The 21,932-nt window shown below is 60.3% G+C and overlaps 8 protein-coding genes across 8 annotated transcripts; 3 read left to right on the forward strand and 5 right to left on the reverse strand.

Moving 5' to 3' along the window:
• Nucleotides 1-13: 13 nt before the first annotated feature.
• On the reverse strand, nucleotides 14-2,259 carry ACA1_275630 (the record flags this gene model as incomplete). Its single annotated transcript, XM_004337354.1, has 11 exons — nucleotides 14-80; nucleotides 173-290; nucleotides 370-469; nucleotides 604-720; nucleotides 828-899; nucleotides 990-1,056; nucleotides 1,140-1,221; nucleotides 1,332-1,461; nucleotides 1,636-1,756; nucleotides 1,881-2,079; nucleotides 2,163-2,259. 11 exons carry the CDS (start codon nucleotides 2,257-2,259, stop codon nucleotides 14-16), a joined length of 1,170 nt encoding a protein of 389 aa, XP_004337402.1.
• A 579-nt stretch (nucleotides 2,260-2,838) lies between these two features.
• Nucleotides 2,839-5,071, reverse strand: ACA1_275640 (hydroxymethylglutarylCoA reductase (NADPH), putative; the record flags this gene model as incomplete). The annotated part of the gene is made up of 10 exons (XM_004337355.1): nucleotides 2,839-2,885; nucleotides 2,979-3,081; nucleotides 3,219-3,339; nucleotides 3,453-3,561; nucleotides 3,649-3,842; nucleotides 3,935-4,080; nucleotides 4,179-4,293; nucleotides 4,384-4,573; nucleotides 4,698-4,796; nucleotides 4,909-5,071. The coding sequence occupies 10 exons, from the start codon at nucleotides 5,069-5,071 to the stop codon at nucleotides 2,839-2,841; spliced, it is 1,287 nt and encodes a 428-aa protein (XP_004337403.1).
• A 1,153-nt stretch (nucleotides 5,072-6,224) lies between these two features.
• Nucleotides 6,225-8,918, forward strand: ACA1_275650 (helicase associated domain containing protein; the record flags this gene model as incomplete). Its single annotated transcript, XM_004337356.1, has 10 exons — nucleotides 6,225-6,382; nucleotides 6,538-6,583; nucleotides 6,728-6,871; nucleotides 6,989-7,161; nucleotides 7,271-7,370; nucleotides 7,450-7,519; nucleotides 7,622-8,277; nucleotides 8,362-8,432; nucleotides 8,522-8,605; nucleotides 8,762-8,918. 10 exons carry the CDS (start codon nucleotides 6,225-6,227, stop codon nucleotides 8,916-8,918), a joined length of 1,659 nt encoding a protein of 552 aa, XP_004337404.1.
• Nucleotides 8,919-9,046: 128 nt separating this feature from the next.
• On the forward strand, nucleotides 9,047-13,821 carry ACA1_275660 (mannosyl-oligosaccharide alpha-1,2-mannosidase; the record flags this gene model as incomplete). The annotated part of the gene is given in 12 exon segments (XM_004337357.1): nucleotides 9,047-9,776; nucleotides 9,788-10,549; nucleotides 11,091-11,443; nucleotides 11,574-11,717; nucleotides 11,815-11,990; nucleotides 12,098-12,315; nucleotides 12,459-12,604; nucleotides 12,767-12,844; nucleotides 12,969-13,068; nucleotides 13,182-13,265; nucleotides 13,361-13,562; nucleotides 13,611-13,821. 12 exon segments carry the CDS (start codon nucleotides 9,047-9,049, stop codon nucleotides 13,819-13,821), a joined length of 3,204 nt encoding a protein of 1,067 aa, XP_004337405.1.
• A 129-nt stretch (nucleotides 13,822-13,950) lies between these two features.
• ACA1_275670 (uncharacterized protein) lies at nucleotides 13,951-15,305 on the reverse strand (the record flags this gene model as incomplete). Its single annotated transcript, XM_004337358.1, has 4 exons — nucleotides 13,951-14,307; nucleotides 14,450-14,773; nucleotides 14,901-15,062; nucleotides 15,093-15,305. The coding sequence occupies 4 exons, from the start codon at nucleotides 15,303-15,305 to the stop codon at nucleotides 13,951-13,953; spliced, it is 1,056 nt and encodes a 351-aa protein (XP_004337406.1).
• A 284-nt stretch (nucleotides 15,306-15,589) lies between these two features.
• ACA1_275680 (uncharacterized protein) lies at nucleotides 15,590-17,474 on the reverse strand (the record flags this gene model as incomplete). The annotated part of the gene is made up of 8 exons (XM_004337359.1): nucleotides 15,590-15,739; nucleotides 15,908-16,111; nucleotides 16,230-16,296; nucleotides 16,431-16,596; nucleotides 16,752-16,849; nucleotides 16,947-16,994; nucleotides 17,085-17,226; nucleotides 17,336-17,474. 8 exons carry the CDS (start codon nucleotides 17,472-17,474, stop codon nucleotides 15,590-15,592), a joined length of 1,014 nt encoding a protein of 337 aa, XP_004337407.1.
• Nucleotides 17,475-17,869: 395 nt separating this feature from the next.
• Nucleotides 17,870-20,639, forward strand: ACA1_275690 (uncharacterized protein; the record flags this gene model as incomplete). Its single annotated transcript, XM_004337360.1, has 4 exons — nucleotides 17,870-18,135; nucleotides 18,233-19,424; nucleotides 19,452-19,523; nucleotides 19,590-20,639. 4 exons carry the CDS (start codon nucleotides 17,870-17,872, stop codon nucleotides 20,637-20,639), a joined length of 2,580 nt encoding a protein of 859 aa, XP_004337408.1.
• Nucleotides 20,640-20,831: 192 nt separating this feature from the next.
• On the reverse strand, nucleotides 20,832-21,862 carry ACA1_275700 (uncharacterized protein; the record flags this gene model as incomplete). The annotated part of the gene is made up of 4 exons (XM_004337361.1): nucleotides 20,832-20,852; nucleotides 20,940-21,066; nucleotides 21,183-21,631; nucleotides 21,731-21,862. The coding sequence occupies 4 exons, from the start codon at nucleotides 21,860-21,862 to the stop codon at nucleotides 20,832-20,834; spliced, it is 729 nt and encodes a 242-aa protein (XP_004337409.1).
• Between the last annotated feature and the right edge of the window lie 70 nt (nucleotides 21,863-21,932).

Genomic DNA, 21,932 nt, shown 5'->3' on the forward strand with positions numbered 1-21,932 from the left:
TTGTGGCTACGGTTCAAGCCAGACGGAACTGGTAGTCTCCGCTCATGGTCACGTAGCGCACCCACGGGAGTGCCTGATATCTGTTGCGTTGTCCAGAGGCGATGGATCGTCATGTGAGCATAGGTGCCGAGAGCCTCATTGAGCGTTGCGTAAACAAACTGTGGTGATGTACCCTGAACGCTCAAAGACCTTGAGGTAACGGACCTGAAGGCCCGACACAGGCAAACCGGGAATCTCGAAGTGGACGGTGATGGGCGGGTGCGCGAACCTCGGCGCGTCTTCCTCGCCTCCTGCGGCGGGCGCGAGCATTCCGTTGTTCATATTAGATGCTGCCCATGGCGGCTGGGAGCATGGAGGGCCGGAGTGTACCGCCGGTCGAGGGAAGTGCGACGTGCGCCCGGAGCAGGAACTCCTTGCCGCCCTGGAAGCTGGGGATATGCCAACAGATGGCGTCCTTCTCTGGCACGTACTGTAATAGGCCATGAAAAGAAGAAGAAGAAGAATAGGAATGAGAACAGGAACAGGAACAAGAATAAGAATAAGAACGTGATATAATTAAATAAATAACTAATAAATAAGAATAAATAACATTATTTGAATTACCTTCACGGAACCACTACTGGAGTTGGTCCTGAACTTGGGCGAATCCGCGTCGGGAGGCACGGGCACGAAGATGTTGACGTTCTTGGCCGTCGAACGGGTCTTGAACTGCGCTCGAGCCTGTGCCCATCGCACGACATTCCATGCACGCATGGATTAGTCACCAGCCGTAAGGTACACTCATGTGCGTGCAAACTGTGCAGCCATGGGCGCTGGTGAGGGGGTACCTTGATGAGATATTCGACGCGCGAGTGTTGGTGCACGTTGACGATAGCTTCCACCCAGATGAGCGGCTTGATCTGCGCACGCGTGTGGCCGGAGGCCACGTACAGTTTAAAAAAAGGAAAGGAAAGGAAAGCCACGCAGGAGAACGAGAGAGCAATGAATACGTGGAGAGTGCTGAGTCGGTAGGTCATCAGCGAGAACTCCTCGTCGGGCGGGATGAAGCTGATAATCCTGTTTTGTGTTGAGAGTGGGTGAGAGAACTTAAGTACCACCCCTCAAGTGAGCACCCAGTGTACACTGAGACCACTACGTACCTGTCCCTTTCGAACTCGGTGAGTGATACACACTGATTGAACGCGATGTCTTCCATCACCACCGTCCCCTTGCCGCCCGAGGCTGCACCCGTACAACGCATGCCGGAGATGAGGTTTATCTAAACAATGACAACAATAACAAAAACAACATAATAATAACAAAAAGAGATAGAGAAGAAACAAGTGCGGTACCGGTGAGGGAGGACTCGAGTTGCAGGCGGTCGTTGAGCCCGAGGGAGAGGTTGGGCATGCCCGACAGCTCGGGCTTGATCCTGATCTGACCCGTCAAGTCCGAACGCAGCACCGCTCCGTTGGCGCTCACCTAATCGTGGTACGCGGCCGCCGCACAGCACGACACCGACCAACAACGACAGCGCAAGCACAACAGGTTCTGCGATTAGCGTGCGCAGCTCCCAACGTGGCGTGCGTCTCCCATTGGAGATGAGATGAGATGAGATGCAGGCGATCGTACGAGAAGGTTGACTTTTTCGATGACATCGAGGAAGACCTCGTTGGACGCGTACTTGGCGCTGCCATTGCGCCACGGCACCGCCGTACTCAGCGAGGGCGCCGGCCGCACCTCCTTCTGAAGCTTGTACGAGTCTTGTGTGATAAACCTGCAATCACACGAAACACACATAGCACACGACGCACGACACGCACGACACACGACGCGCAGACCACGCGTGTAAGATTCGTGTGCGACGCTACATCGCAGGCGAAAGCAGGAGAAGTGTGCACTCTTTGAGAATCTTGGCGTCGGTGGCTTGCGGATAGCCAAAGTCCATCATCTCGTCGAGGAGCTCGTAGATGATGATGAAGTTGTCCTTGATGCTCTCCTCCTCGAGTCTGTTGAAGTAGCTCACCAGCACCTGGATGAGCTTGTACAGAAAGAGCAGCATCATCGCCGCGTCCGCGTTCTTCGGGGTCACCGCCAGAACTGTGTGTGTTGAACATGTGCGGTGGCGTGGTTTAGAGGAGCCGAGAAGATGAAACAAACGTGAGCCAAGAAGATGAACATACGGATGAGGTTGCTGTGGTTGACGGAGACGTAGGTGATGCCGTCCTCCACAAAGATGGGCTTCGCCTCTGAGTCCTCGGAGGCCATAAAGATGTCCATGAATCGCTCTGCCGCCCCCAGCCGCACATCGCCGCGGTAGTCGCGCCAGATCAGGACCTTCCCCTGTTCAAACGATGTTTCGGTTTGCCATCTTTCAATTTATTGCTATGTACAAAGCTTCTACTCTCAAATTTGATGCGTGTCAAAGGATTACGAACCCGAGAGTCGAGAATGAACACAGCCGATGGACCAAACATTCTTCTCGTGATCAGCGCTGTGCCTTGTGTTGCTCTTCTTCCGTTGCTTTTTCTTCCCTTCTTTCTTTTATTTGAATTAAAAAATATGAGTAAAATGCAGAAAAGGGAAGCCAACAGCCAGAAAAGGTGCGAGCCAATCGAATCGAAAAATACAAGCATGCTGGGTTCTTTACTCGTGACATTGGCCTGTGTGTCTGCCTGCTCGTACACGCGCGCTCCTACATGTGTGTTGGGTGTGGGTATCGCCTTGTGCGTTGGAGTGCCGCCCTGGCCGTACAAGGAACCAACAACCACAACCATCCTAATAATAAATTAACGCCGCTCCTCGCTCCTCGCTCCTCGCTCTCCCCTTCATCCTTCGCCCAGTTGCGCTGCTCGCCCTTCACTTCGCCCGGTTCAGTTGCATGTGACTTCGCGTCAGGTGGCCAGCTGGTCAATAGATACGCTCGGGTTAGTACGAAAGCCAACGCGCGACCCTTCAGGAGGGCACGGGACTTTGTGGTGGTGGTGGGGGCATTGTACCGGCGAGCGCGGCCATCAGGGACAGCTCTCCGGCGAGCACACCCGCGCACACCACCTCGGCCAGCTTCTCGGCATTCCGGCCCGGGTTCTCCTCCGACGCTCCCTGCGCGCAGAGAGAGAGAGAGAGAGATGGGGCAAAGCGGCGGGGCGGGCGCGGAAGATCATCAGCGTTGCGGCCAATTATGGAGTCGGGTGGGGTGGGGCAAGCGGCCGTAAAGAGTGAGTGAGGGGAGGGGGTACCTTGACGTGGAGGAGGTCGAGACAGGCCGACTGGGCCGGCAGGTGGGTTCCGCCGCCCACGGTGCCGACCTCGATAGAGGGCATCGTGCACGAAATGTACAGATCGTTGCCGTCGTCGGTCCTGTTGGACGTCCCAGTGCATTGGAAAACAGCAATTTGCGAGTCAGAACTGTGCGAGGCCAACGGTATTATCATAAAACGCCAAGTAATGAGAGTTTGTGGTGAGCTACGTACGGCTCCATTATGGTGAGACAGTTGGAGCTCTCGACGTTTTGGGCCGGGTCCTGGCCAGTGGCGATGAAGATGGCCGTCACGATGTTGGCCGCGTGCGCGTTGAACCCGCCTGCGTAATATGCGAAGAACCACACACGGTCAGACTAATAGTGATAATAATTAGCGTTGCAGTGGGGTGGTGGCTCGTTGTTTATACCGATGGAGCCGGCCATGGCCGAGCCGATGAGGTTCTTCTGCGTGTTGAGCTCCACCATGGCCCGCACCGTGGTCTTGAGAACGCTCTCCACGACGTCGCCCTTGATGATGGCCTCGCACACGACCGACTTGCCGCGTCCCTCGATCCAGTTCATGCTCGACGGCTTCTTGTCCGTGCAGTAGTTGCCCGACAGACTGTGTGTCGTGTGTCGTTGCAGCCAACGGTGGTGGTCAGCCAGTCAATAACGTGTGCGCGCGCACCAATGCTCGAGGGGGGGGGCTTTTACCTGACGATGAGCATGTCAGGGAAGGCCTGCTGGATGAAGGCCAGGGCCTTTTCGGTGCCCTTGGAGAGCATGTTCATGCCCATCGCGTCGCCCGTGCTGCTCCGGAATCGGATGTAGGCGTTGCGCCCGGCGATCGCCACTTTGATCTGCACAAACAAACCAAATACATACAAAAGAGAGAAGGGGAGTGAGATATACGAGTGTGCGGTGGCGGCAGCGACTCGGGCAAGAACGGAGTGCATACGTCACGAAGGCGGGCGAAGCGGCTCGTGCTGTCAAAGTCGCTCTTCACCTGCGCAAAGTTCTCCGGCTCTTCGAGCCACGCCTTCAGCTGCGCCGCCTCCTTGGCCGACTTCATCCTAACCACCGATGACGTCAGCCGACGGGGACGAAAAGAAAAGAGTGGTGACGTGTCGATAATGATCGTGGGTGGTGGACAAGAGACGAACCTGACGCAGGGTCCGCGGGTCATGCCGTTGGTGGTCACTACGGCGGTGGCGCCGCCTGAGACGGAGATGGCCTTGCAGCCCCGATGGGTGCTGGCCACGAGGCAGCCCTCTGTGGTGGCCATGGGCAGATGCACGTTCTCCCCGTTGAGCAGCATGGGTCCCGCCACGCCCACCGGGATGGGCACGTAGCCTGTGCGCACGCGCGGCGGTCAGCTCAGTGTTTAGCATCAAACACACGCGTGCGGGCGGAGCGACACGACACGACACACGAGTAGCGGCGGTGCAAGTGTGGGCGCCCGAAAGGGGTATGGTACCGATGACGTTCTCGCAGCAGCGGCCAAACACGGAGGAGTAGTCGAACTGCTCGAAGGGCAGCGGCTGCATGTTGAACCCGTCGCGCGCCAAATTGGACTCTATGGGCGCCAAAGAAAAGAAGTAGCGCAAGTAGTAGAAGTAGAAGGTGGTCGTGGTGAGTAGATGTCGGGCAAGCGTGAGAGGCAGAGGAAGAGAGAAAGATGGGCGCACCCAAGAGCAAACGCCTGATGCGAACGGCGCGTTCCATGTCGCCCAGCGTCTTCTCGAGCATGTAGGGCGGCAGCTTGCCCTGCTTGACGAGCTCCAGAATCTCGGCGTCGCTACGCTCGGGTAGCGGCGTGGTCTCGTCTGTCTTCTTGGCCTCCTCCTTCATGGGCGCCACCTCGAGCGTGGTGTCGAGCCTGCACGAGGGCTTTCTGTCTTCATTCGCCTGCTCATCTTCTCGTTGGGCAATCACCTCTTCGATCGAGACCTTGGCAGATTGCGCCGTTCCTCCATTTTCCGATTCCATGCTCTCCTTCATTTTGTGATTCCGCTTTCGCTTTTGAATGATCGGCCCGTCGCGATCGTTGTATGTGACATCTTCCACGGGAGCAATCGCGTCATTACCGGCCGACAGCAAGTTGTTGGCGAAGAGAGGGATGAGGAATTTAGGGGTATTGATGCTGAATCCCTGTGTACGATTTACCACGAGAGTTATTTGTTATTTATATATTTCAAAGCATCGTATATATATCTAATGGAGGGGGGATACCCATTTGTAGAGAGGACTGAAGTCGCGTATGGACATGGTGCCGACTGCGGTCTATGGGCTTTGATGGTTGGCACCAACTACACCGTCCGAGCTGGTTACGCGATCTTTGGCGCAAGATGTTTGGCGCGAGGAACGGGAGCAAATTTTGCAGCTTTGCGTCAGCTCCACCGAACCGATCGTGCTGCTGTTGGTGGCCTGCGTCAAAAATATATCCTATTATTCTTGACACGGAGTCAAGACCTCCACCACTCAGATCTTGGGCTCCGCGTAGTTGGCATGCCTCGCATATTTGAAAGTCTTGTGTTTTCTTGGCACCACAGCATTTTACGATCTTGTAGCGGGCGATTCGTGCAATCACTAGCTTCTGCCGAAGAGATGCGGTGCGAATACCTGTGGATTTGATTACTATTCCTTGCAACGCCGAAACACAATCTGCACCTGTTTCAATTTAATCTCATTTTTGTTGTGCAGAAGGCTGGGCCGAGGGGTGTGCCCTCTCCCGGTGGCGGGATGTAGGAGCCCCCTGCAACAACACACAACGAGCTCGCGAAACCTCTCTGTGCTGGCTTCTCCTGGGCTTTTCCCTCCCCGCCCGCCCTTCATCTTCTTTCGTCCGCCTTCTTCTTCTCCGCTTCTCGCGCCACGCTTCGCCTCCTCGCCGCTCACGCTGCCCCGACCGAGCCTCCTCGCCCAGTCCTGCCGCCTCTTCGTCTCCTCCGCCGGCGACCACGACGCTGCGACGCCTGCAGCGCCGGCCGAGCAGGAGGCAAGCATGCCGAGGGACTCAGGGCTGGTGCTGTCGGACTACGTGCGCGCGCTCGAGCCGCTGGTCGAAAAGCTGCCCACTCGGCGGAAGGCGCCGAAGGAGGTATGGGTCGATCCCATGTCCTGGGACGAACGCTTCGAGCAGCTCCTCGCCTACCGCCGCGAGTGCGCACTCCCCACAGCCCCACCGCACACTCGCTTTCTCCTCTGCGCGCTTTACTTTCGTGTCGGCGTGTGTCGTTGGTCGTGTTGTGCGTGTGCGTGTCGTGTCGTGCGCTCTGGTCGATGGGCTGATCCGGCTTCATCTCTCCGCCCCGCAGGATGGATGACTTCTCGCCACCCTTCAAGTCGGATCACTTTCCTGGGGTCGGTGATCACCTCCTCTGTCCGCCCCTCGCAGGATGTGATGAGCTCACGCGCCTTCGCCTTCACTGTATTTGCCGTACTTGCGGTGATGTGTGTCGTGTGCGTGTCGTGCGTGCCATGCATGTGTGTGTGTGGCGTCTGCAGTTAGGACAGTGGCTGGCGAAGCAGCTGAGCCATCAGTATCTGGGGAAGCTGGACAAGGAGAAGGAAGCCCGGCTCGCTGCCATCGGAGTGCCGTGGCTCGAGTTCAGGGGCCGGCAAAGAAGACACTGGTGGGAGCAATACGAGGTCCTCCTCCACAGCGACCACCTTTGCCGCGATTCCCGTGGTCGCTTACCGACGACATCGTGTCGTATATTGGGTGTCGTGTCGCCTCGTGTCGTGCGTTGTGCGGATGGTGTACAGGAGCTGCGTCAGTTCTACAAGCGCTTCAGGCACTCGCGCGTACCGACCATGTGGGAGGAGAACCTCCGCCTGTCGAGGTGGGTCAAGGATCAGCGCGCCCTCTTTTGCGCCCGGCGGCTGAGCTTCGAGCAGATCCACGCCCTCGAGCAGCTCAAGTTTGACTGGAAGATCACGTACGCTACGTCGTCAGCTGCCATTCGCTTTCGTTCTTTCGTTCTTTCTATACCCTACCATATTCGTGCGAATGGCGGTAATGACGGTGGTGCCGATGGGCGTCGGCAGGACGTGGGCCTGGACCAGGAATTTCAAGGAGCTGCGCAACTTCAAGTCGAGATACGGCCACATGTACGTCTATCGATGGAAGCCTGCCCACGCCGAAACAGTACGTGCCCCACACTGGAGCTGAAGTCGTTCCTTACGCCAGCCAACCGATTCTTCTTCTTCTTCTTCTTCTTCGACAGGTAATTGCCAAGTGGTTGAAGTCGCCGGACGGAAGGGCCGCCCGCAGGCGCTTCAGACGGGAACTCCAGGGTACCGTGTCCGTCTGCCCTCTCCGCCGGTTCAGTTGCGCTGATCGTCGATTGTGAGCTCATCATCGTCGCCATGACTCGGGCGGCTTCTTTGTTTCCGCAGACGCCGAGAAGGCCGCTGCCGAGGGCAAGAAGGAGGAGCAAAGCAAAGACGACCGACGGTGGCTCAGCGACGACTATGAAGACGAAGACGACGAAGGCGACGAGGAGAACGAAAACGAAAGTGAAGACGAAGGTGGCGATCGTGATCAGGATATTGTTGACTATCGCGGGTCGTGGGAGGAGCTTATCCCCGCCAACGAGACGGCCGAGGCCCTGCGCGATCCGCGCTTCGACGAGTTCCACCGCCTGCCCTACAGCCACGAGGAGGCGACCGGCGCGGCGCACCAAGTCGACGACCTGTGGGAGCTCTCGTCCGAGCAGCGGGAGAAGGAGCGCGCGCTCGACGAGCAGCTGCGGCAGCGCGAGCTGAACCGGGAGAGGGCGCGCGTGCGTGCTCTGCAGCACTGGGTGACGTTCCAGCAGAAGCTCCACCGGCGCGGCCAGCTCAAGCAGGTGCGCGCGGACATCCTGCGCGAGGTCGGCTTCGACTTTGGGCTCCAGCGGCAACTCAAGGTCAACGACGAGAACAGCTCCTGGTGGCGCCATTACAGCCAGCTGGCCGCGATCCGCAAGGACAACCCGAAGCTGCTGCATCTGCGGCGCGACGCGCCCATGCTCTACCGCTGGCTCGCCAACGCCCGCTACCGCCACTCCCGCGTAAGATCCCCGCCCTCAAACTAAATTCGTATTTGTATCTAAATTGCAATGCGTTGTTGCATTGTAACTGGCTGTGTCTGTCAGGGCACGCTCTCGTCCAAGCAAAGGGCGGCGCTGGAGGAGGCGGGCCTGCTCGAAACGGGGAAGAACTCCTTGTACGTACTTCCGGCCAGCTGCCTGTGCTGACGTGTCATCGACAGCTTCAGCTCACCCGTCCCGCTCTCCTCCCTCCCTTGGCCGCCAGCCCTCGCATTCTGGCGCAGCTGCAGGAGTTTCACCGCGAGCACGGCCATTTCCGAGTCCCGGCGAAGGCTGGTCCACTCGGGCGGTACGACTCCCGCTCTTCCCGTCAACGCCCTTCTCTCGAAGCACTCGTTTTGCTTGATCGTTGGTTCTTGGTCGGTTGTGTGTCGTTGGTTGGTTGGTTGGTTCCACAATCCCCTCACCACCCGTTGTTATTTGCGTGCGGTGGTGCATTCACCAGCTGGGCCGCGGGGCAGCGCTACGAGAAGCGCCACGGCCGAATGCTTCCAGAGCGGGAGCGCGCGCTCGATGACATTGGCTTCGACTGGGGCCGACCACCTAAGGCCGCCACCACACCTCGCACAGAAAACCAAAAAGAAAACCACGAAATAAATTAAGCTTCGAGAAAACAAAAACGCGAGAGAAACAAGCCGAGAGAAAATATAAAAATAATCAGACGTGGCGAGAGCCCATCTTTGACGGTAGAGCGGAAACACCAGCCCCTCCCAAGGCAGCAGGACCACTCATGTTGCCGACTCACGTGCGAAGGGGCGGCGGCCAGCGGGGCGTGTGGGGCCGCAGCGGCGGAGGTGGTGGGAGCTGGTGGGGGCGGGGCCGCGGGTGGTGGGTGACGTGGGGTCTCGGGTGCCTCGTCCTCTTCACCCTCGCCGCGCCCCTCTTCTTCCTCGACCTGAGCCAGGAGAGCCGAGCGCGCCTTGGTACGTCCTCCTCGTTCTCCTCGCTGCCCCCGTTCGTGCGCGTCGCCACCACCCACGCCTCGGCCGGCACCACCTCTACCTCTACCACCACCTCTACCACCTCTTCTTCTTCTTCTTCTTCCAGCTCTCTACGCGGCTCGTCGCCGCTGCCACGTCGTCACGTCGTCGACGACAGCAACGACGAGGACCTCGCGCTACTTCGTCGCGCAGAAGAGCACGCCAGTGAAGACGAGAATGTAGTAGCAGAGGAGGAGGAGGAGCATGAGGAAGTGGTGGAAAGTGAAGAAAAAGAAGAAGATGAAGTGGAGGAGGAAGTGGAAGTGGAGGAGGCCTACCACGAGCCTGCGACTCGGCAGCGGCGGGCGACAGCGAGCGAAGAGGAGGAGGAGATCGAAGAAGAAGAAGAAGAAGACGAGTCGGAGAGGGAGGAGGGCGAGCGACGGAGGCTCGAGCTGGGCGGAGGGCCGGCGGCCACGCGCGATCATCGCACGCGCGCCCCGCCCACACCGAGCGAAGAGGAGGAGGCGAGGACGCGGAGTACGAGGAAGACGAGAACAACGATGGCGCCGACGAGAATGCCGACGACGACGTAGAGGACGAAGCCGCCGCCGCGGCCGCCGACGACGACGAGGAGGAGACGGGAGTGGAAGGTGATGGAAATGACGAGGATGCTGAGAATGTCGATGGCAGCAACGACGTAGCGGGCGAGCCTGCCGGCGACGAAGCCGCCGCAACGGAAGAGGAGGAGCAAAACGAGGAGGAGCACGACGAGGGCCAGGAGGCCGCGAGCGAAGGCGCGGCGGAGGAGGACCAAGTCGACGACGAGGAGGAAGACGACGACAGCGACGCGGAGGGAGGAGCCGACGCCAGCGACGAGCCGGCGGCGGAAACGGAGGAAGACGCGGCGGGAGGGGCAGATGCCGAAGAGCCGGCGGAGGACGAGAGCGAGGGCAATGACGAAGTGCTCGAGCCTGAAGAAGAAGAAGACGACGACGAAGCCGATGCCGGGTCGGACGAGGAATCAGGACCCGAAGGAGGAGAAGAAGAGGGAGCGGATGCAGAAGAAGGCGGTGACGACGAGGTGGCGGGCGAAGAGAGTGAGGGCGAGGAGGAGACGAGGGTGCAGCAGGTGGAAGAAGAAGAAGAAGAAGAAGAAGACGCCCCGGAAGGCGGAGAAGAGGAGGAAAACCGGGAGAACGAAGACGACAACCAGGAGGAGGAGGAGCAGGAGGAAGAGGAGGAGGAGGAGGAGGAGGTGGAGGAGGAAGTGGAGGAGGAGGTCCACCGGCGTGGAGGCGACGCAGAAGAAGGTACGGACTACGCCCACACCACAGCCCCAGCGCTCGAGTGCCGCGACACGTTCGCCGTATGTCGTGTCGTGTCGTGTCGTGTCGTGTCGTGTCGTGTCGTGTCGTGTCGTGTCGTGTCGTGTCGTGTCGTGTCGTGTCGTGTCGTGTCGTGTCGTGTCGTGTCGTGTCGTGTCGTGTCGTGTCGTGTGTATATAATCGCTTCTGTACCGCACTCACTCTCTTTGGGCGGTTGCAGATTATCGCTCCATATATAAGTTGTATATCTCCATAGCCCATGCGTGCCTGCCTCTGCATATCCATATAAGCCGGACCGCAGCCATATCCGTCGCCCCTCCGCCATCTAGCCACCCATCTACATCCATCCACACAGCCGCGCATCTACTATCCATCGCGCACCTCTCCAGCTTCTGTCTACCTATTATGATAGAACATTGCGTGCAATGTGGTCCGTGTGTGCTGACATAGTGTGTTGCACGCGACGCGGTGGTCTATCGTCGATGTTTCTGGGGTGCGTGCGTGCGGGCGAGCAGGGAACCCGCAGGGGGAGGCGCCACCAGGGAGCGTGGAAGACGTCGAGCAGCCGCGCCGCCGCCGCCGCTGCAACATGAAAAGGAGGAGGAAGAGCATAAGCAGAGACCCAACACTAAGCAACAGAACCAGGAGCCGGAGCCGCACCGGGAGGGCGAACCCGCGCCGAAGGACGACGACGGGGAGGAGGCGGAGGCGGAAGAGGAAACGCGCCCGCAGCAGCAGCAGCAGCAGCAGCAGCATCTGGAGGAGGGCAGCGCGGATGACGAGATCGAGAACGAGAAGCGACGGGAGGCCGTGAAGGGCGCCTTCCTCCACGCGTGGAACTCCTACGTACGCCACGCGTGGGGCTTCGACGAACTCCAGGTACGCGCCATCATCGCCGCCAACATTGCTTCACCTCGTTCAACTTTCATCTATTGACGCTGTCCCTGTATCGTGTGTGTGTCGTGTCGTGTGTCGTGTGTGTGTCGTGTGTGTCGTGTGTAAAACGCAGCCCCTGTCGCGTTCGGGCAAGGACTGGCTGGGGCAGGGCATCACCATCCTCGACTCGCTGGACACCCTCCTCATCATGGGGCTCGACCACGAATTCCAGCGCGCCCGCGCCTGGGTGCGCGACAGCCTCCGCTGGGACGACAAGGTGATTCCCCCCCCCAACGGCTCTCGCAAGGCGAGCGCTCACCCCCTCCCCCCTCCCCCCATGTGTCGTTGGTCGTGTCGTGTCGTGTCGTGCGCAGGAGCGGATGGTGTCGACGTTCGAGACAACGATCAGGAATCTCGGAGGCCTGCTGTCGGCCTACGGCCTGACGGGCGACGAATTGTTCCTGGAGAAGGCCAAGGACCTGGGCTCGCGCCTCTTGCGCGCCTTCCAGGCCGACGACCTCATGCCCAAGGCCGCCGTCGGCCTCGTCTCGTACGCCCCCTCCCCCAAAGACATTCCTGAGATATCTCTCTGGTGGTGCGCTCACTCAGCCGTGGGCGCCTGGTGTCGGCCGACAATTTGTGGAATGTGTCACACAGGGGGCGTGGCAAGAATCCGTCGTGGACGGGCGGGAAGGCCATCCTATCGGAGGTGGGCTCCATCCAGATGGAGTTCCTCTACCTGGCCAAGGCCGCCCGCAACGCCTCCTTCGCCGAGAAGCCGTCCGGGGTGATGGACGTGCTGGACCAGCAGGGCAAGATCAACGGCCTCTACCCCATCTACCTCGACGGCCACTCCGGCAAGCTCTCCACCTCCTGTACGCCCCCCCCCCTCTCCCTCTTCTCTCTTCTCTCTCGCTTTCTTCTTCTCTCTTCTTCTTCTCTGTCGCTTTCGCTTTCGTTCTTCTAGTGGATGATGCCGATCGGCTTACGTTTGCGTGTGGGTGGTCGTCCACTGCAGCCAAGGTGACGTTGGGCGCGCTGGGGGACAGCTTCTTTGAATACCTCCTCAAGCTGTGGCTCCTGGCGGACAAGCGCATCCCCAAGTACCAGCGCATGTACGACGAAGCCGCGCGCGGCGTCCTTCAGCACATGACCGCCCACTCCGTACGCGCTCCATTTTTCCACGCCATCACCGCCTCTTCAAACAAACAAACAAACAAACAAACAAACCAACCAACCAACCAACCAACCAACCAACCAACCAACCAACCAACCAACCAACCAACCAACCAACCAAAAACCCCAACTAACCGGCTAGCGGAGCAGGAGCCCAACAAGTTCACGTACCTGGCCGAGCTCCACAGCCCTCAGAACGGCGGCAAGATGCCCCGCATGGACCACCTCGTATAGCCCCTCTTTTCCGCGAAGCGAAGCGCTGGAGCTGGAGCTGGAGCTGAACGTATGCGTGGCGTGCGTGTGCGTGCAGGTGTGTTTCGCGGGCGGCATGTTCGCGTTGGGGGCGGCGCAGAAGGCGCACGGGGCTCTTCCGGAAGACAACGCGCCGTTCATGGAGCTGGGCGAGCAGCTCACCGCCACGTGCCACGAAACCTACAAGCGCAGCCCTTCCGGTACGTGCTGGGTCCCCTTGCTTGTGGTCTACGGAAAGAATGTCAAGAACGCCACTGTGTAGACTGACCCGTCGTCGTGGTCGTGGTCGTGGTCGGCTTGTGCCATTGCACAGGCATTGGGCCGGAGGTGATCGAGTTCAATCCGCGCAACGGCGACGACTTTTCGCCTGCCCAGAATGCCTACCTCCTCCGCCCTGGTACTTACTCCTTCGTCTCCTCCTTTGTTTGTGCCTCCACAGCCCTCGAACTCGAGACCCACGCGCGTGTGCGTGTGCGTGTCGTGCGACGACAGAAACGGTGGAGAGCTACTTCATTCTGTGGCGGCTCACCCACGACCGACGCTATCGAGAGTGGGGCTGGGAGGCCTTCCAGGCCATCGAAAGACACTGCCGCCACCACGTCGGCTACGCCGGCCTCAGGCACGCCATCCCCCTCCCCCTCTCCAACCACAACCACAACCACAAAGCAATTGCAATTGACCGCGGTAAGGAGTTGTAACTAATGATTAGTTCGCCGATATAACTAACATAACAACAATGCAGGGACGTGGACTCGAGCACGCCGGAGAAGGACGACACGCAGCAGAGCTTCTTCCTGGCGGAGACGCTGAAGTACCTCTTCCTCCTGTTCAGCGACGACGACGTCATCCCGCTCGACCAATACGTCTTCAACACGGAGGCCCACCCGCTGCCCATCTTCAAGGACTCCTTCGCCGACTGGAAGGGCTTCACCGGCAGCCGCCGCTTCGAATGATCGGCGTTGCACTGCGACGACTCTAAACATTTACGTACATGCATTTGAACAAAAATTAAATATATTGATATGTAAGTGGGCACAGGACACTATATAGTGTAGCTGTGTTGTGTGTGTGTGGTTTCTCATTTAGCGGGCAAAGCGGACGCCGTCGAACTGGCCCTGCCGGGCCTGCTGGAGGGCGATGTGGGAGTAGACCTTGACCTCGCGCGGTCGCACGTTGCGGTTGGCCTTGACGAAGATCGTTTCGTGCACGCCCGGCTCGATGCCGTAGTAGGCGCCCCGCCAGTTGGGGTCCTGGTTGGCGTTGCAGCCGCGCTGGACCCGGAAGTCCCACCCGCGGGTGGCGACGGCCATGGACCCGATGTTCCAGCCGTTGGCCAGCAACTTCATGCTCAGCGCGATCTCGCCCATATTGATCGCCTGGTTCATCGTCTTCTTGCACGTCACCACATCCGTCTTGTCGATCAAATACTCGAGCGCCTCCTATCATTGCAAACCATCACAGTTGCCCCTTTGCTCAGTCACCCACTCACCCAGCACACGACACAACCAACGACACGACACGCACCACCGCACACGGCACACGGCATACAACACACACAAGAAAGAGCCGAGGTGGAATTACGTAATCGGTGACCCAGAGCATGCTCTGCACGTGGGGCCGGTGGAGGTGGCAGTTGATGGTCATGCCGACGAGCTTGATGGGTCCGTTGTTGTCGCCATAGCCGTCGCCGGACTCGCGGATGAGTTGGGTGAAGAGGGTGGTCCAGTGGATGGCGCGGGGCACGTAGAGGGGCACGTAGGGGCCGCGCACGGACGAGTTGAGGAAGACGAAGTAGCGGTAGCCTCGCCCCCGCCACCCGATCCAATCCAGGCCGTACCGCCACCCGCCAAAGTCCAGACATTCGTTCTCCTTCGCCAGAACCAGCACGTTCCTCATCTTCGGAAACTGGTTTATAAAAAGACATAAAAATGTGTGAATAATAAGTTGTTTAAACTGAATTCAAAAAAACTGAACAAATAAAATAAAAGCGAAAGCGAAGGGAAGAACGAAGGAGGAGAGGGGGGCGGCGTACGCGAACGGTGCAGGGACCCTGAAGCACGATTACGTAGTCCACGTCGTCCCGCTCTTGTACGCCGACGTCGAGGAAGAACTGCAGGTTGTCCTTGTAGAGTTGGTTCTTTTCGAAGTACACGTACATCACCAGCGTCTTGTTGTTGTTGCGGTAGTCTTGCACCTCCCCCGCCCACTGCTGCCCCGCCCGCACGTCGTCTGCGTTTGGCGTCCACTCCGGCCTCACGGATGAAGATGATATATAGTCGGGCTCCGCGGCGGCGTGGAAGAAGAAGAGGTAGAGGAAGAGGACGGAGACCAGCCACAGACCCCACAGCGTGGCGGCGACCTTGCCCCAGCGCACGGCGCCCTGCTGCCGCATCCATCCGCCCCAGTCAGTGTAGCCCCCCCGACGGTCTGTGTTCATCTTCGCCGCAGCAGCACTCGTTCATCGTTGCTGCTGCTATTGTTGCTCTTCTTCTTCTTCTTTGCCGTTTGTCCTCGCCTCGTCTTCTCCGTTCTTTTGCCCAGCACCCAACCTTTGCATCTTGAACGTTTTATTCGAAATTCCAAGGACAGACGAGCTTCCAGGACACGGCGTACTAAGTTGTTGCCGTCACTGCGCGCTACACCAGCCACCAAGGACAACTTCCCCACCCTGGCGCCCGGCCTCTACAAGGTGCGGACCAGACCCCGATCCAGAGCTGACAGTTACAGGTCCGGGGCTTCGCGTTCGTTCTCTTCCTCCTCCTCCGTCGCCGCTAATACTGGTGCGGCCTGTCGGCTCTTCTTTCGCGACTTCTCCTCCTCATCGCCTTGTGCGGGCTCTTCGGCGAGTGTCCAGGGCTCGTGGCGCATTTCCTGCACACGATGTGCGAAGGGAATCCGTGAGAACGGTGAGCTGTGTGTTGTGTGTGTGGTGTGCACTTGCCACAACCCTTTTCTCGCTCCGTCTCCGCAACCGTCTTCGCAGGGATCTCAATGTGTGCTGTGTGTCGTGTGTGTGTCGTGTGTGTTGTGTGTGTGTACCAGTATGTTGTGGACGTAGAACTCCTTTTCGCCGTCCGTGTAGCCGCACAAGCCGACGAAGAGGGACTTGGCTGTGTGGGGCTGCCAGCGGAGGGGCTTCACAAGGCGCGGCTTCCGCTCGTGCGATCCGCCCTTGTAGCTGATCCACAGCCCGCGGCCCTCCTGCATCGCCGCCGCCACCTCCCTCCCCGCCTCTGATCGCACCTGCGACGCCCCCACCCCCATCCACCAAATACGAATGAGCCCCTTGGATCTATGTCGTATGTGTGTCGTACGTGTGTCGTGTGTCGTGTGCGGTGTGTGCCTTGTATTCGGTGGTTACCTCGTCCTCGTGGGAAAGGCCCAGGTTGGCAACGATGGCTGGGTCATCGGGCTCGTAGATAGTCTCCCTGTTGGAATGCAGGCGGGTTAGCGCCACCGAAGGAAGCAACACGTTTGGATTGCGATCAGTGTCGGCACAGTTCGTGTGAAGAATGCGACACGACACGACACGCGCCACGCGACACACGGGAGACGAACGTACTTGGGGGTGACGAGCGAGGAGGTGTCCTCGGGCCTGCAGCCTGCCACGAACTCGGTGAGGTCGTCAATGCGGAGGATATCCTCCCCGTTGGAGAAGGTGATCACGTTCTTCAGGCCCAGCTGGATCGCGCGCCGGTTCTTCAGCGGCGCACCGCTCGGGTGGTGGTCTACGCAATCCGTGTGAGTCAGTGTGTGTGTGGTGTGTGGTGTGTGGTGTGTGGTGTGTGGTGTGTGGTGTGTGGTGTGTGGTGTGTGGTGTGTGGTGTGTGGTGTGTGGTGTGTGGTGTGTGGTGTGTGGTGTGTGGTGTGCGTGCGTCATTACCGGGGTCCCACTGGAGCCTCACAACTGAGCCGTCGCGTTGGTGGCCGCCCTTCTTGCACGCAATGGAAATGTATCGGTCGAAGGCCTCCCTCTTCAGCCTGCCGTGGCCCAACAAAGACACACACCACCCATTAGAACGTCGTTAAGTCCATCGTGCCTGGCATTCCATGGAATGAATGGAATCACCCTGCATACCAGATGCCCAGGGTCATCTCTTGGTTCTTCTTGCCGCCCCACCCGCTCCTACACAGGACACACAGCACACACACAACACGACACACGCGTCAGTTTTCAGCGGTTGCACTGCAGCGGCATCTGACCGGTCAAGCGCACCGGAACATCATCCAGAGGAAGTTGGTCTTGATCCAGGTCATGCGCGTGGGCGAGTAGGCCTCACAGCCCGTGAACCGCTGATTGGCCACCGCGTACCGCCCGATCTCCGGCTTGAACGCCTGGTAGACCAGTATCGCCTCCGCTACGCGCGCGCGCATCGTGGCAGGGCCACCCAGTGTCAATCGGCCACGTTGCAACGTAGAGAAGAGACATATAGAGAGAAGCTCCATTCGGAGGGGGGGGGATGGTACGTGTGTACTGGGCCAGGATGAACTTGCCGAAGCGGGGCCATCGCTTCTTCTGGTCCGGGTAGGCCTCGGTCTCGAGGCGATGCCGCAGCTTAGGCTTGCTTCTCGTGGTGTCCTCTGTGGTTGTGTTGCTCTCCTCCATGTCTGCTCTTCTGGTGTAAAAAAACCAAATGTATTTGACAACCTGTTGCCTGTCTAACATATTTCTCGAAACGTTTTCACCTCGCCTTGAAACAATGCGAAACAGCCGTGCCAGCCAAGAATGTAAGGAATGGAGTGTTGGTGCAACGACAAATGCCACGGCAACAACCACCTGGGTACAGCCGTCGCAGATACAGCTGAAGAAGGTGACGTACCTCGCACCGCCGTCATATACTTTGGATGCAGGGGCGCAGCCACTCGATGGCCGATGGCCTGACGTCGCTCCTGCGGCCCCGCGCCCCCTCTTCAACACCTCCGCCGGCAGCGGCCGGTGGCGGTGGCCAGCCCGCAACTGGGGGGTCCGCCATACACGCCCCGCGCACCCGGGCCTCTATGATGAAGCGGAAGGAGTCCTTCCTCCTCATGCTCAGGTCCTCTTCCACGCGCAGCACCTCCTCCGTCACCTCGACTTCAGCCTCGTCGCTTTCCTCTTCGCCCTCCACGGTTTCGTCTTGTGCCTCGTCGCCGAGCCTCGTGGGTGCCAACCACCACAACAACAAGTCGCTGTGGATCTCCGCCGGGTCGTCGTGGGACGACTTTGCCACGGCCGCGGCCTTCCTCTCGTCCTCCTCGTCCGACGAAGACGACGACCAGGACCAAAGGTTAGTTACCCCCCCCCTCCACTATCTCGTTCGTCTTCGTCTTCGTTTTTCGTTTCATTTTTTTACATTTGTGCTTGCTGGCCGGCGCGGTGGCCAGTTACTGGGACCCGTCGTGGGTGGACGACGACAACGAGGCCGACAACAGGCGGCGCTGGGAGGAAGAGGAGCGACGTCGGGAGGAGGAGTGGAGCCGCCGGTACGAGGAGAGGAAGCGGCAGGAGACCCTCGCCTTCGAGACCTGGAGCCGACGGTGGGACGCGCGCAAGAAGCGGCTCACCCTCCGCCGCACCGTGGCCCTGGGCAAGGGCGTTATCGAAGCCCTCGGCATCGGCTCGTCGAGCAGCGGCACACATCACCATCAGCACCACGACTCGTTCCGGCGTCATCGCAGCCGCGACGAAGGCCGGCGCAGCAAAGACAGCACCGACGCCAAGGCAGGTGAGCGCGGCCATTCCCCGCTGTGGTCGCGGAGGAGCACCGTGGACAGTGTGGGCGCGGCTGTGACGATGGGCAGCGGCGAGTCGCCGCGCACGCCGGTCGGTCCGCCACGCTTGGCCTCCACGCCGCTGGCCCCGGCCCCGGTGGCGGCTCCTCGCGAAGAGGCCAAGACGGGCAAGGCGGGCAAGACGAAGAGTTCGAAGAAGTTGGCGGCGCGACACGCGAGCGCGGAGGATTGTGGGGTGGAGATGTACGGCACCGGCCAACACGCACCGCGGAAGCCGGCGGAGGATCATCGCAGAACAACCGGCGTATCGCTGGGCCAGCTGATCCGCGATGATGAAGGCAAAGAGGAGGAAGAGGAGGAAGAAGACGGTGGTGATGGTAATCATGGAGAAGACGATGATGGCGATAACAATGAAGAGGAGGAGGAGGCGTGGGCGAGGGAGGTGGAGGACGCGGAGAAGCGGATCGAGAAGAGTAACCGACGGGGCGATAAGGAGGGCGTGCAGCGGCGGGAACAGTTCCTGAGCAGCCGCCGGAGCCTGACGTCGAGCGAGAAGCAGAGCCTGTTCGACGAGTACTTCTACAACGAGGAGCAGATCTGGCGCAGCCGCGGCCTGCGCCTCCTCACCGCCAGCGCGTCGGCCAAGGAAAAGAACGAAGACCGCCTCCCTCCCCGCGATGACAACGAGGACGACGGAGACCAGGCCGGCCCCGATGATGGCCGGTCTCCTGTCCGCCAAGCGCCGTCTTCGCTGGGAGTCGATGCCGAGGCCGATGCCACGTCATCACGATCGATGGCCGCGAAGCACGGGGAGGGCGATGACGAGGTCTCGCCCAAGAAACGAGTGAAGAAGGCGAAGAAAAAAACGAAGACAAAGAAAACGAAGGAGTCTCTCGGAAAGAGCAAGAAGGCGCCCAAGGAATCCACGCCGGTCAAGCCGAAAGTGCCGGAAGGCGAGTCGCCGCGCGGTCGAGGAGGCAGCATCGCGTTCCAGCTGCGCCAGAACCAGGTACTTCGGCTCAGCGTTGCCGGCACGCGGAGGGACGCCGAACAGCTGCCCACAACGACGGCCGACGCGTCTGGCGTGGAGAGCGCCGTCGATAAGAATGATGACGACGACGACCATGACGACGACGATCGTGATGACGAAAACAATGTAGACAATGGAGAGGAGGAGCGAACGCGGCTCGTCACGAGCGGGGAGCGAAGAGCGCGGCGGGAGGCGCGGCGGAAGGAGCGAAGCCTGCGCGAGGAGAAGGCCGACCTGCGACGCCAGCGCGAGATGGAGGAGCGCGCCCGCCTCCTGCTCGAACTCGGCATCAGCCCGCGAGGCGCCCGAAGCCACCAAAACGACGACGCCAAGGGCAAGAGCAAGGCCGAGAGCGGCAGCGGCGACGACGGCGAACACGAAGAGCCGGCGGCGAAGGAGAAGAAGGGCAGCACGCGGCGGCGGAGCGTGAGCGTGGCCGAGAGCCAGAGCAAGTCGCACACGATCCCATCGCGCGGCACAGGTCCGGCGGCTATGAAGAAGAAGCGGTGGAGCCTTATCGCGTCCAAGGGCGCTTCCCTCGGCTCCGCCAAGACCGACGTGGGACCCTCCTCCTCGCGTGGCGGAGGCGGCGCGGGTCTCCTCCGCAAGACGGACTCGTCCGACGCGGCCGATGAGAGGAAGGCCCGGCGCGCGAGCGTGCGGCTCATGAACCTATTCACCATCAAGGACAAGGCCAACACCAATAACGGCGGCGGCGGTGGTGGCGGGGCGTCGAGGGGTTCGTGGCTGCTGCGGAGTCCGCGATCGCCGCGCACGTCCGAGGCGGAGGAGAGGAAGAAGAGGGAGAAGAAGGAGGCCAAGAGGAGCAGAAAGGAAGAGGCCCGGAATGCGAAGAAGGCGGCGAAGCAGCAGCAGCGCCAACGACAGCGCCCGGAGGGGGCCGAGGCTGAGACCGAGGCGGGCTCAAGGCCGTGGTATCGGCACCGCCGATCGGCGTCCATGAACGCCCTCGTCGGCATGCTCTCCAAGGACCGACGCAAGCCCGCCACCACCACCACCAAGGAATGAGAGATCAACGCGCGCACGCACATGTACCTTACCACACCACACATGCATAATCACAAACACAAGCATCGGAGGGGGGGGGTTCTAGGAGGGTGGGCGATGGCTAAACACACGTGTTTGGTCGCGCGTGGCCCGCGAGTACATTATTACGCACGGCGGTGCTTCGATATGTGTCGGCTTCCTCCCCGAAGGACTTCACACGGGGGCGCCCTTTCTCTGTTGTTCGCCGATGTGAGTGGCGTGTCAGCGTCAGCTCTTCTCTCTCGATGGGCGAACATTAAGTGGGGGGGGGGTAACGAGTACCACCGGGGCAGTGGCGCACTGCTTGAAGGCGCGGGCCTTGGCGGCGCAGGCAAGCGGGTCGTCGGTCTCCTTCGCGTAGCACTCCAGGCACGCGCTCCTCTCCGCTTCGCAGCTGTCCTCGGACGCCCTGCTCCGGCGAACACACACCACACACCACACCACACCACACACCACACACACTCAACGTCGGTTCTTGCAGCACGCAAAGGGGCCACGGGCGAGTGCCAGGCACTGGTGACGTACCTTCGGTGGCGGGTCATGGCATCGAGGAGGCCGCGCAGCTTGTGGAGCTGCTCCACCTCGGTCGCGCTGATCTTCTCCTGCTCCGCGCGGAAGCGCTGGCGCACCTCGGCCACCTCCTGCTGCGCGAACTCGCGGTCGGCCTGCGACACGCCGCCGGCGCGTCGCGCGGGCACCACCACCGACGTGGACGCCTCGCCGGCGCCATGACGCACCTCCTCCTCTACGTCGTCGTCGCCCAAGAGCAGCGGGAGCGGCGTGGAGAAGGCGATGCTGTCGAGCTCCTCTTCGGACAGCGGCGGCGGCAGCGCTTCGTCGACGTCCAGCTCGAGCGCGGCCTCGTCGAAGCGTTGCTGCTGCTCCTGCTTCTCCCGCTGCTGCTGCTGGGGCCGCCTAGCTGCCGCGCCGCCACTCTGTCGCTGCTGCAGCCGCCGCACCAGACGTGGACCCAGCTGCGAGAGACGGGTCAGGTCAAAGATGAATGATGACGTAGGGGATGATGATCGGAGGGGGATTTGTAGCTACTGCAGGGGCACCGGGGGGGGGGGTACGTGAACGGAGACGGAGGCCTCTTCCTCCTCATCTTCGGCCCAGTTGGCTGCGGTGGGCTGCTCGTACTCGTGCTGGAAGTGGTCCTCCCAGTCCTCCGCTTCCTCGTGTGGCCGTGACGATGCCGCTCCCATGATATGATCCGCTGATTTCCAGGTGCCGGCGATTTGTTTTGTCTGATCTCTTGCCTGCCAACGTTTTCTT

This window comes from Acanthamoeba castellanii (genome assembly GCF_000313135.1).
Source record: "Acanthamoeba castellanii str. Neff unplaced genomic scaffold scf7180000084774, whole genome shotgun sequence".
Lineage (NCBI taxonomy): Eukaryota > Discosea > Longamoebia > Acanthamoebidae > Acanthamoeba > Acanthamoeba castellanii.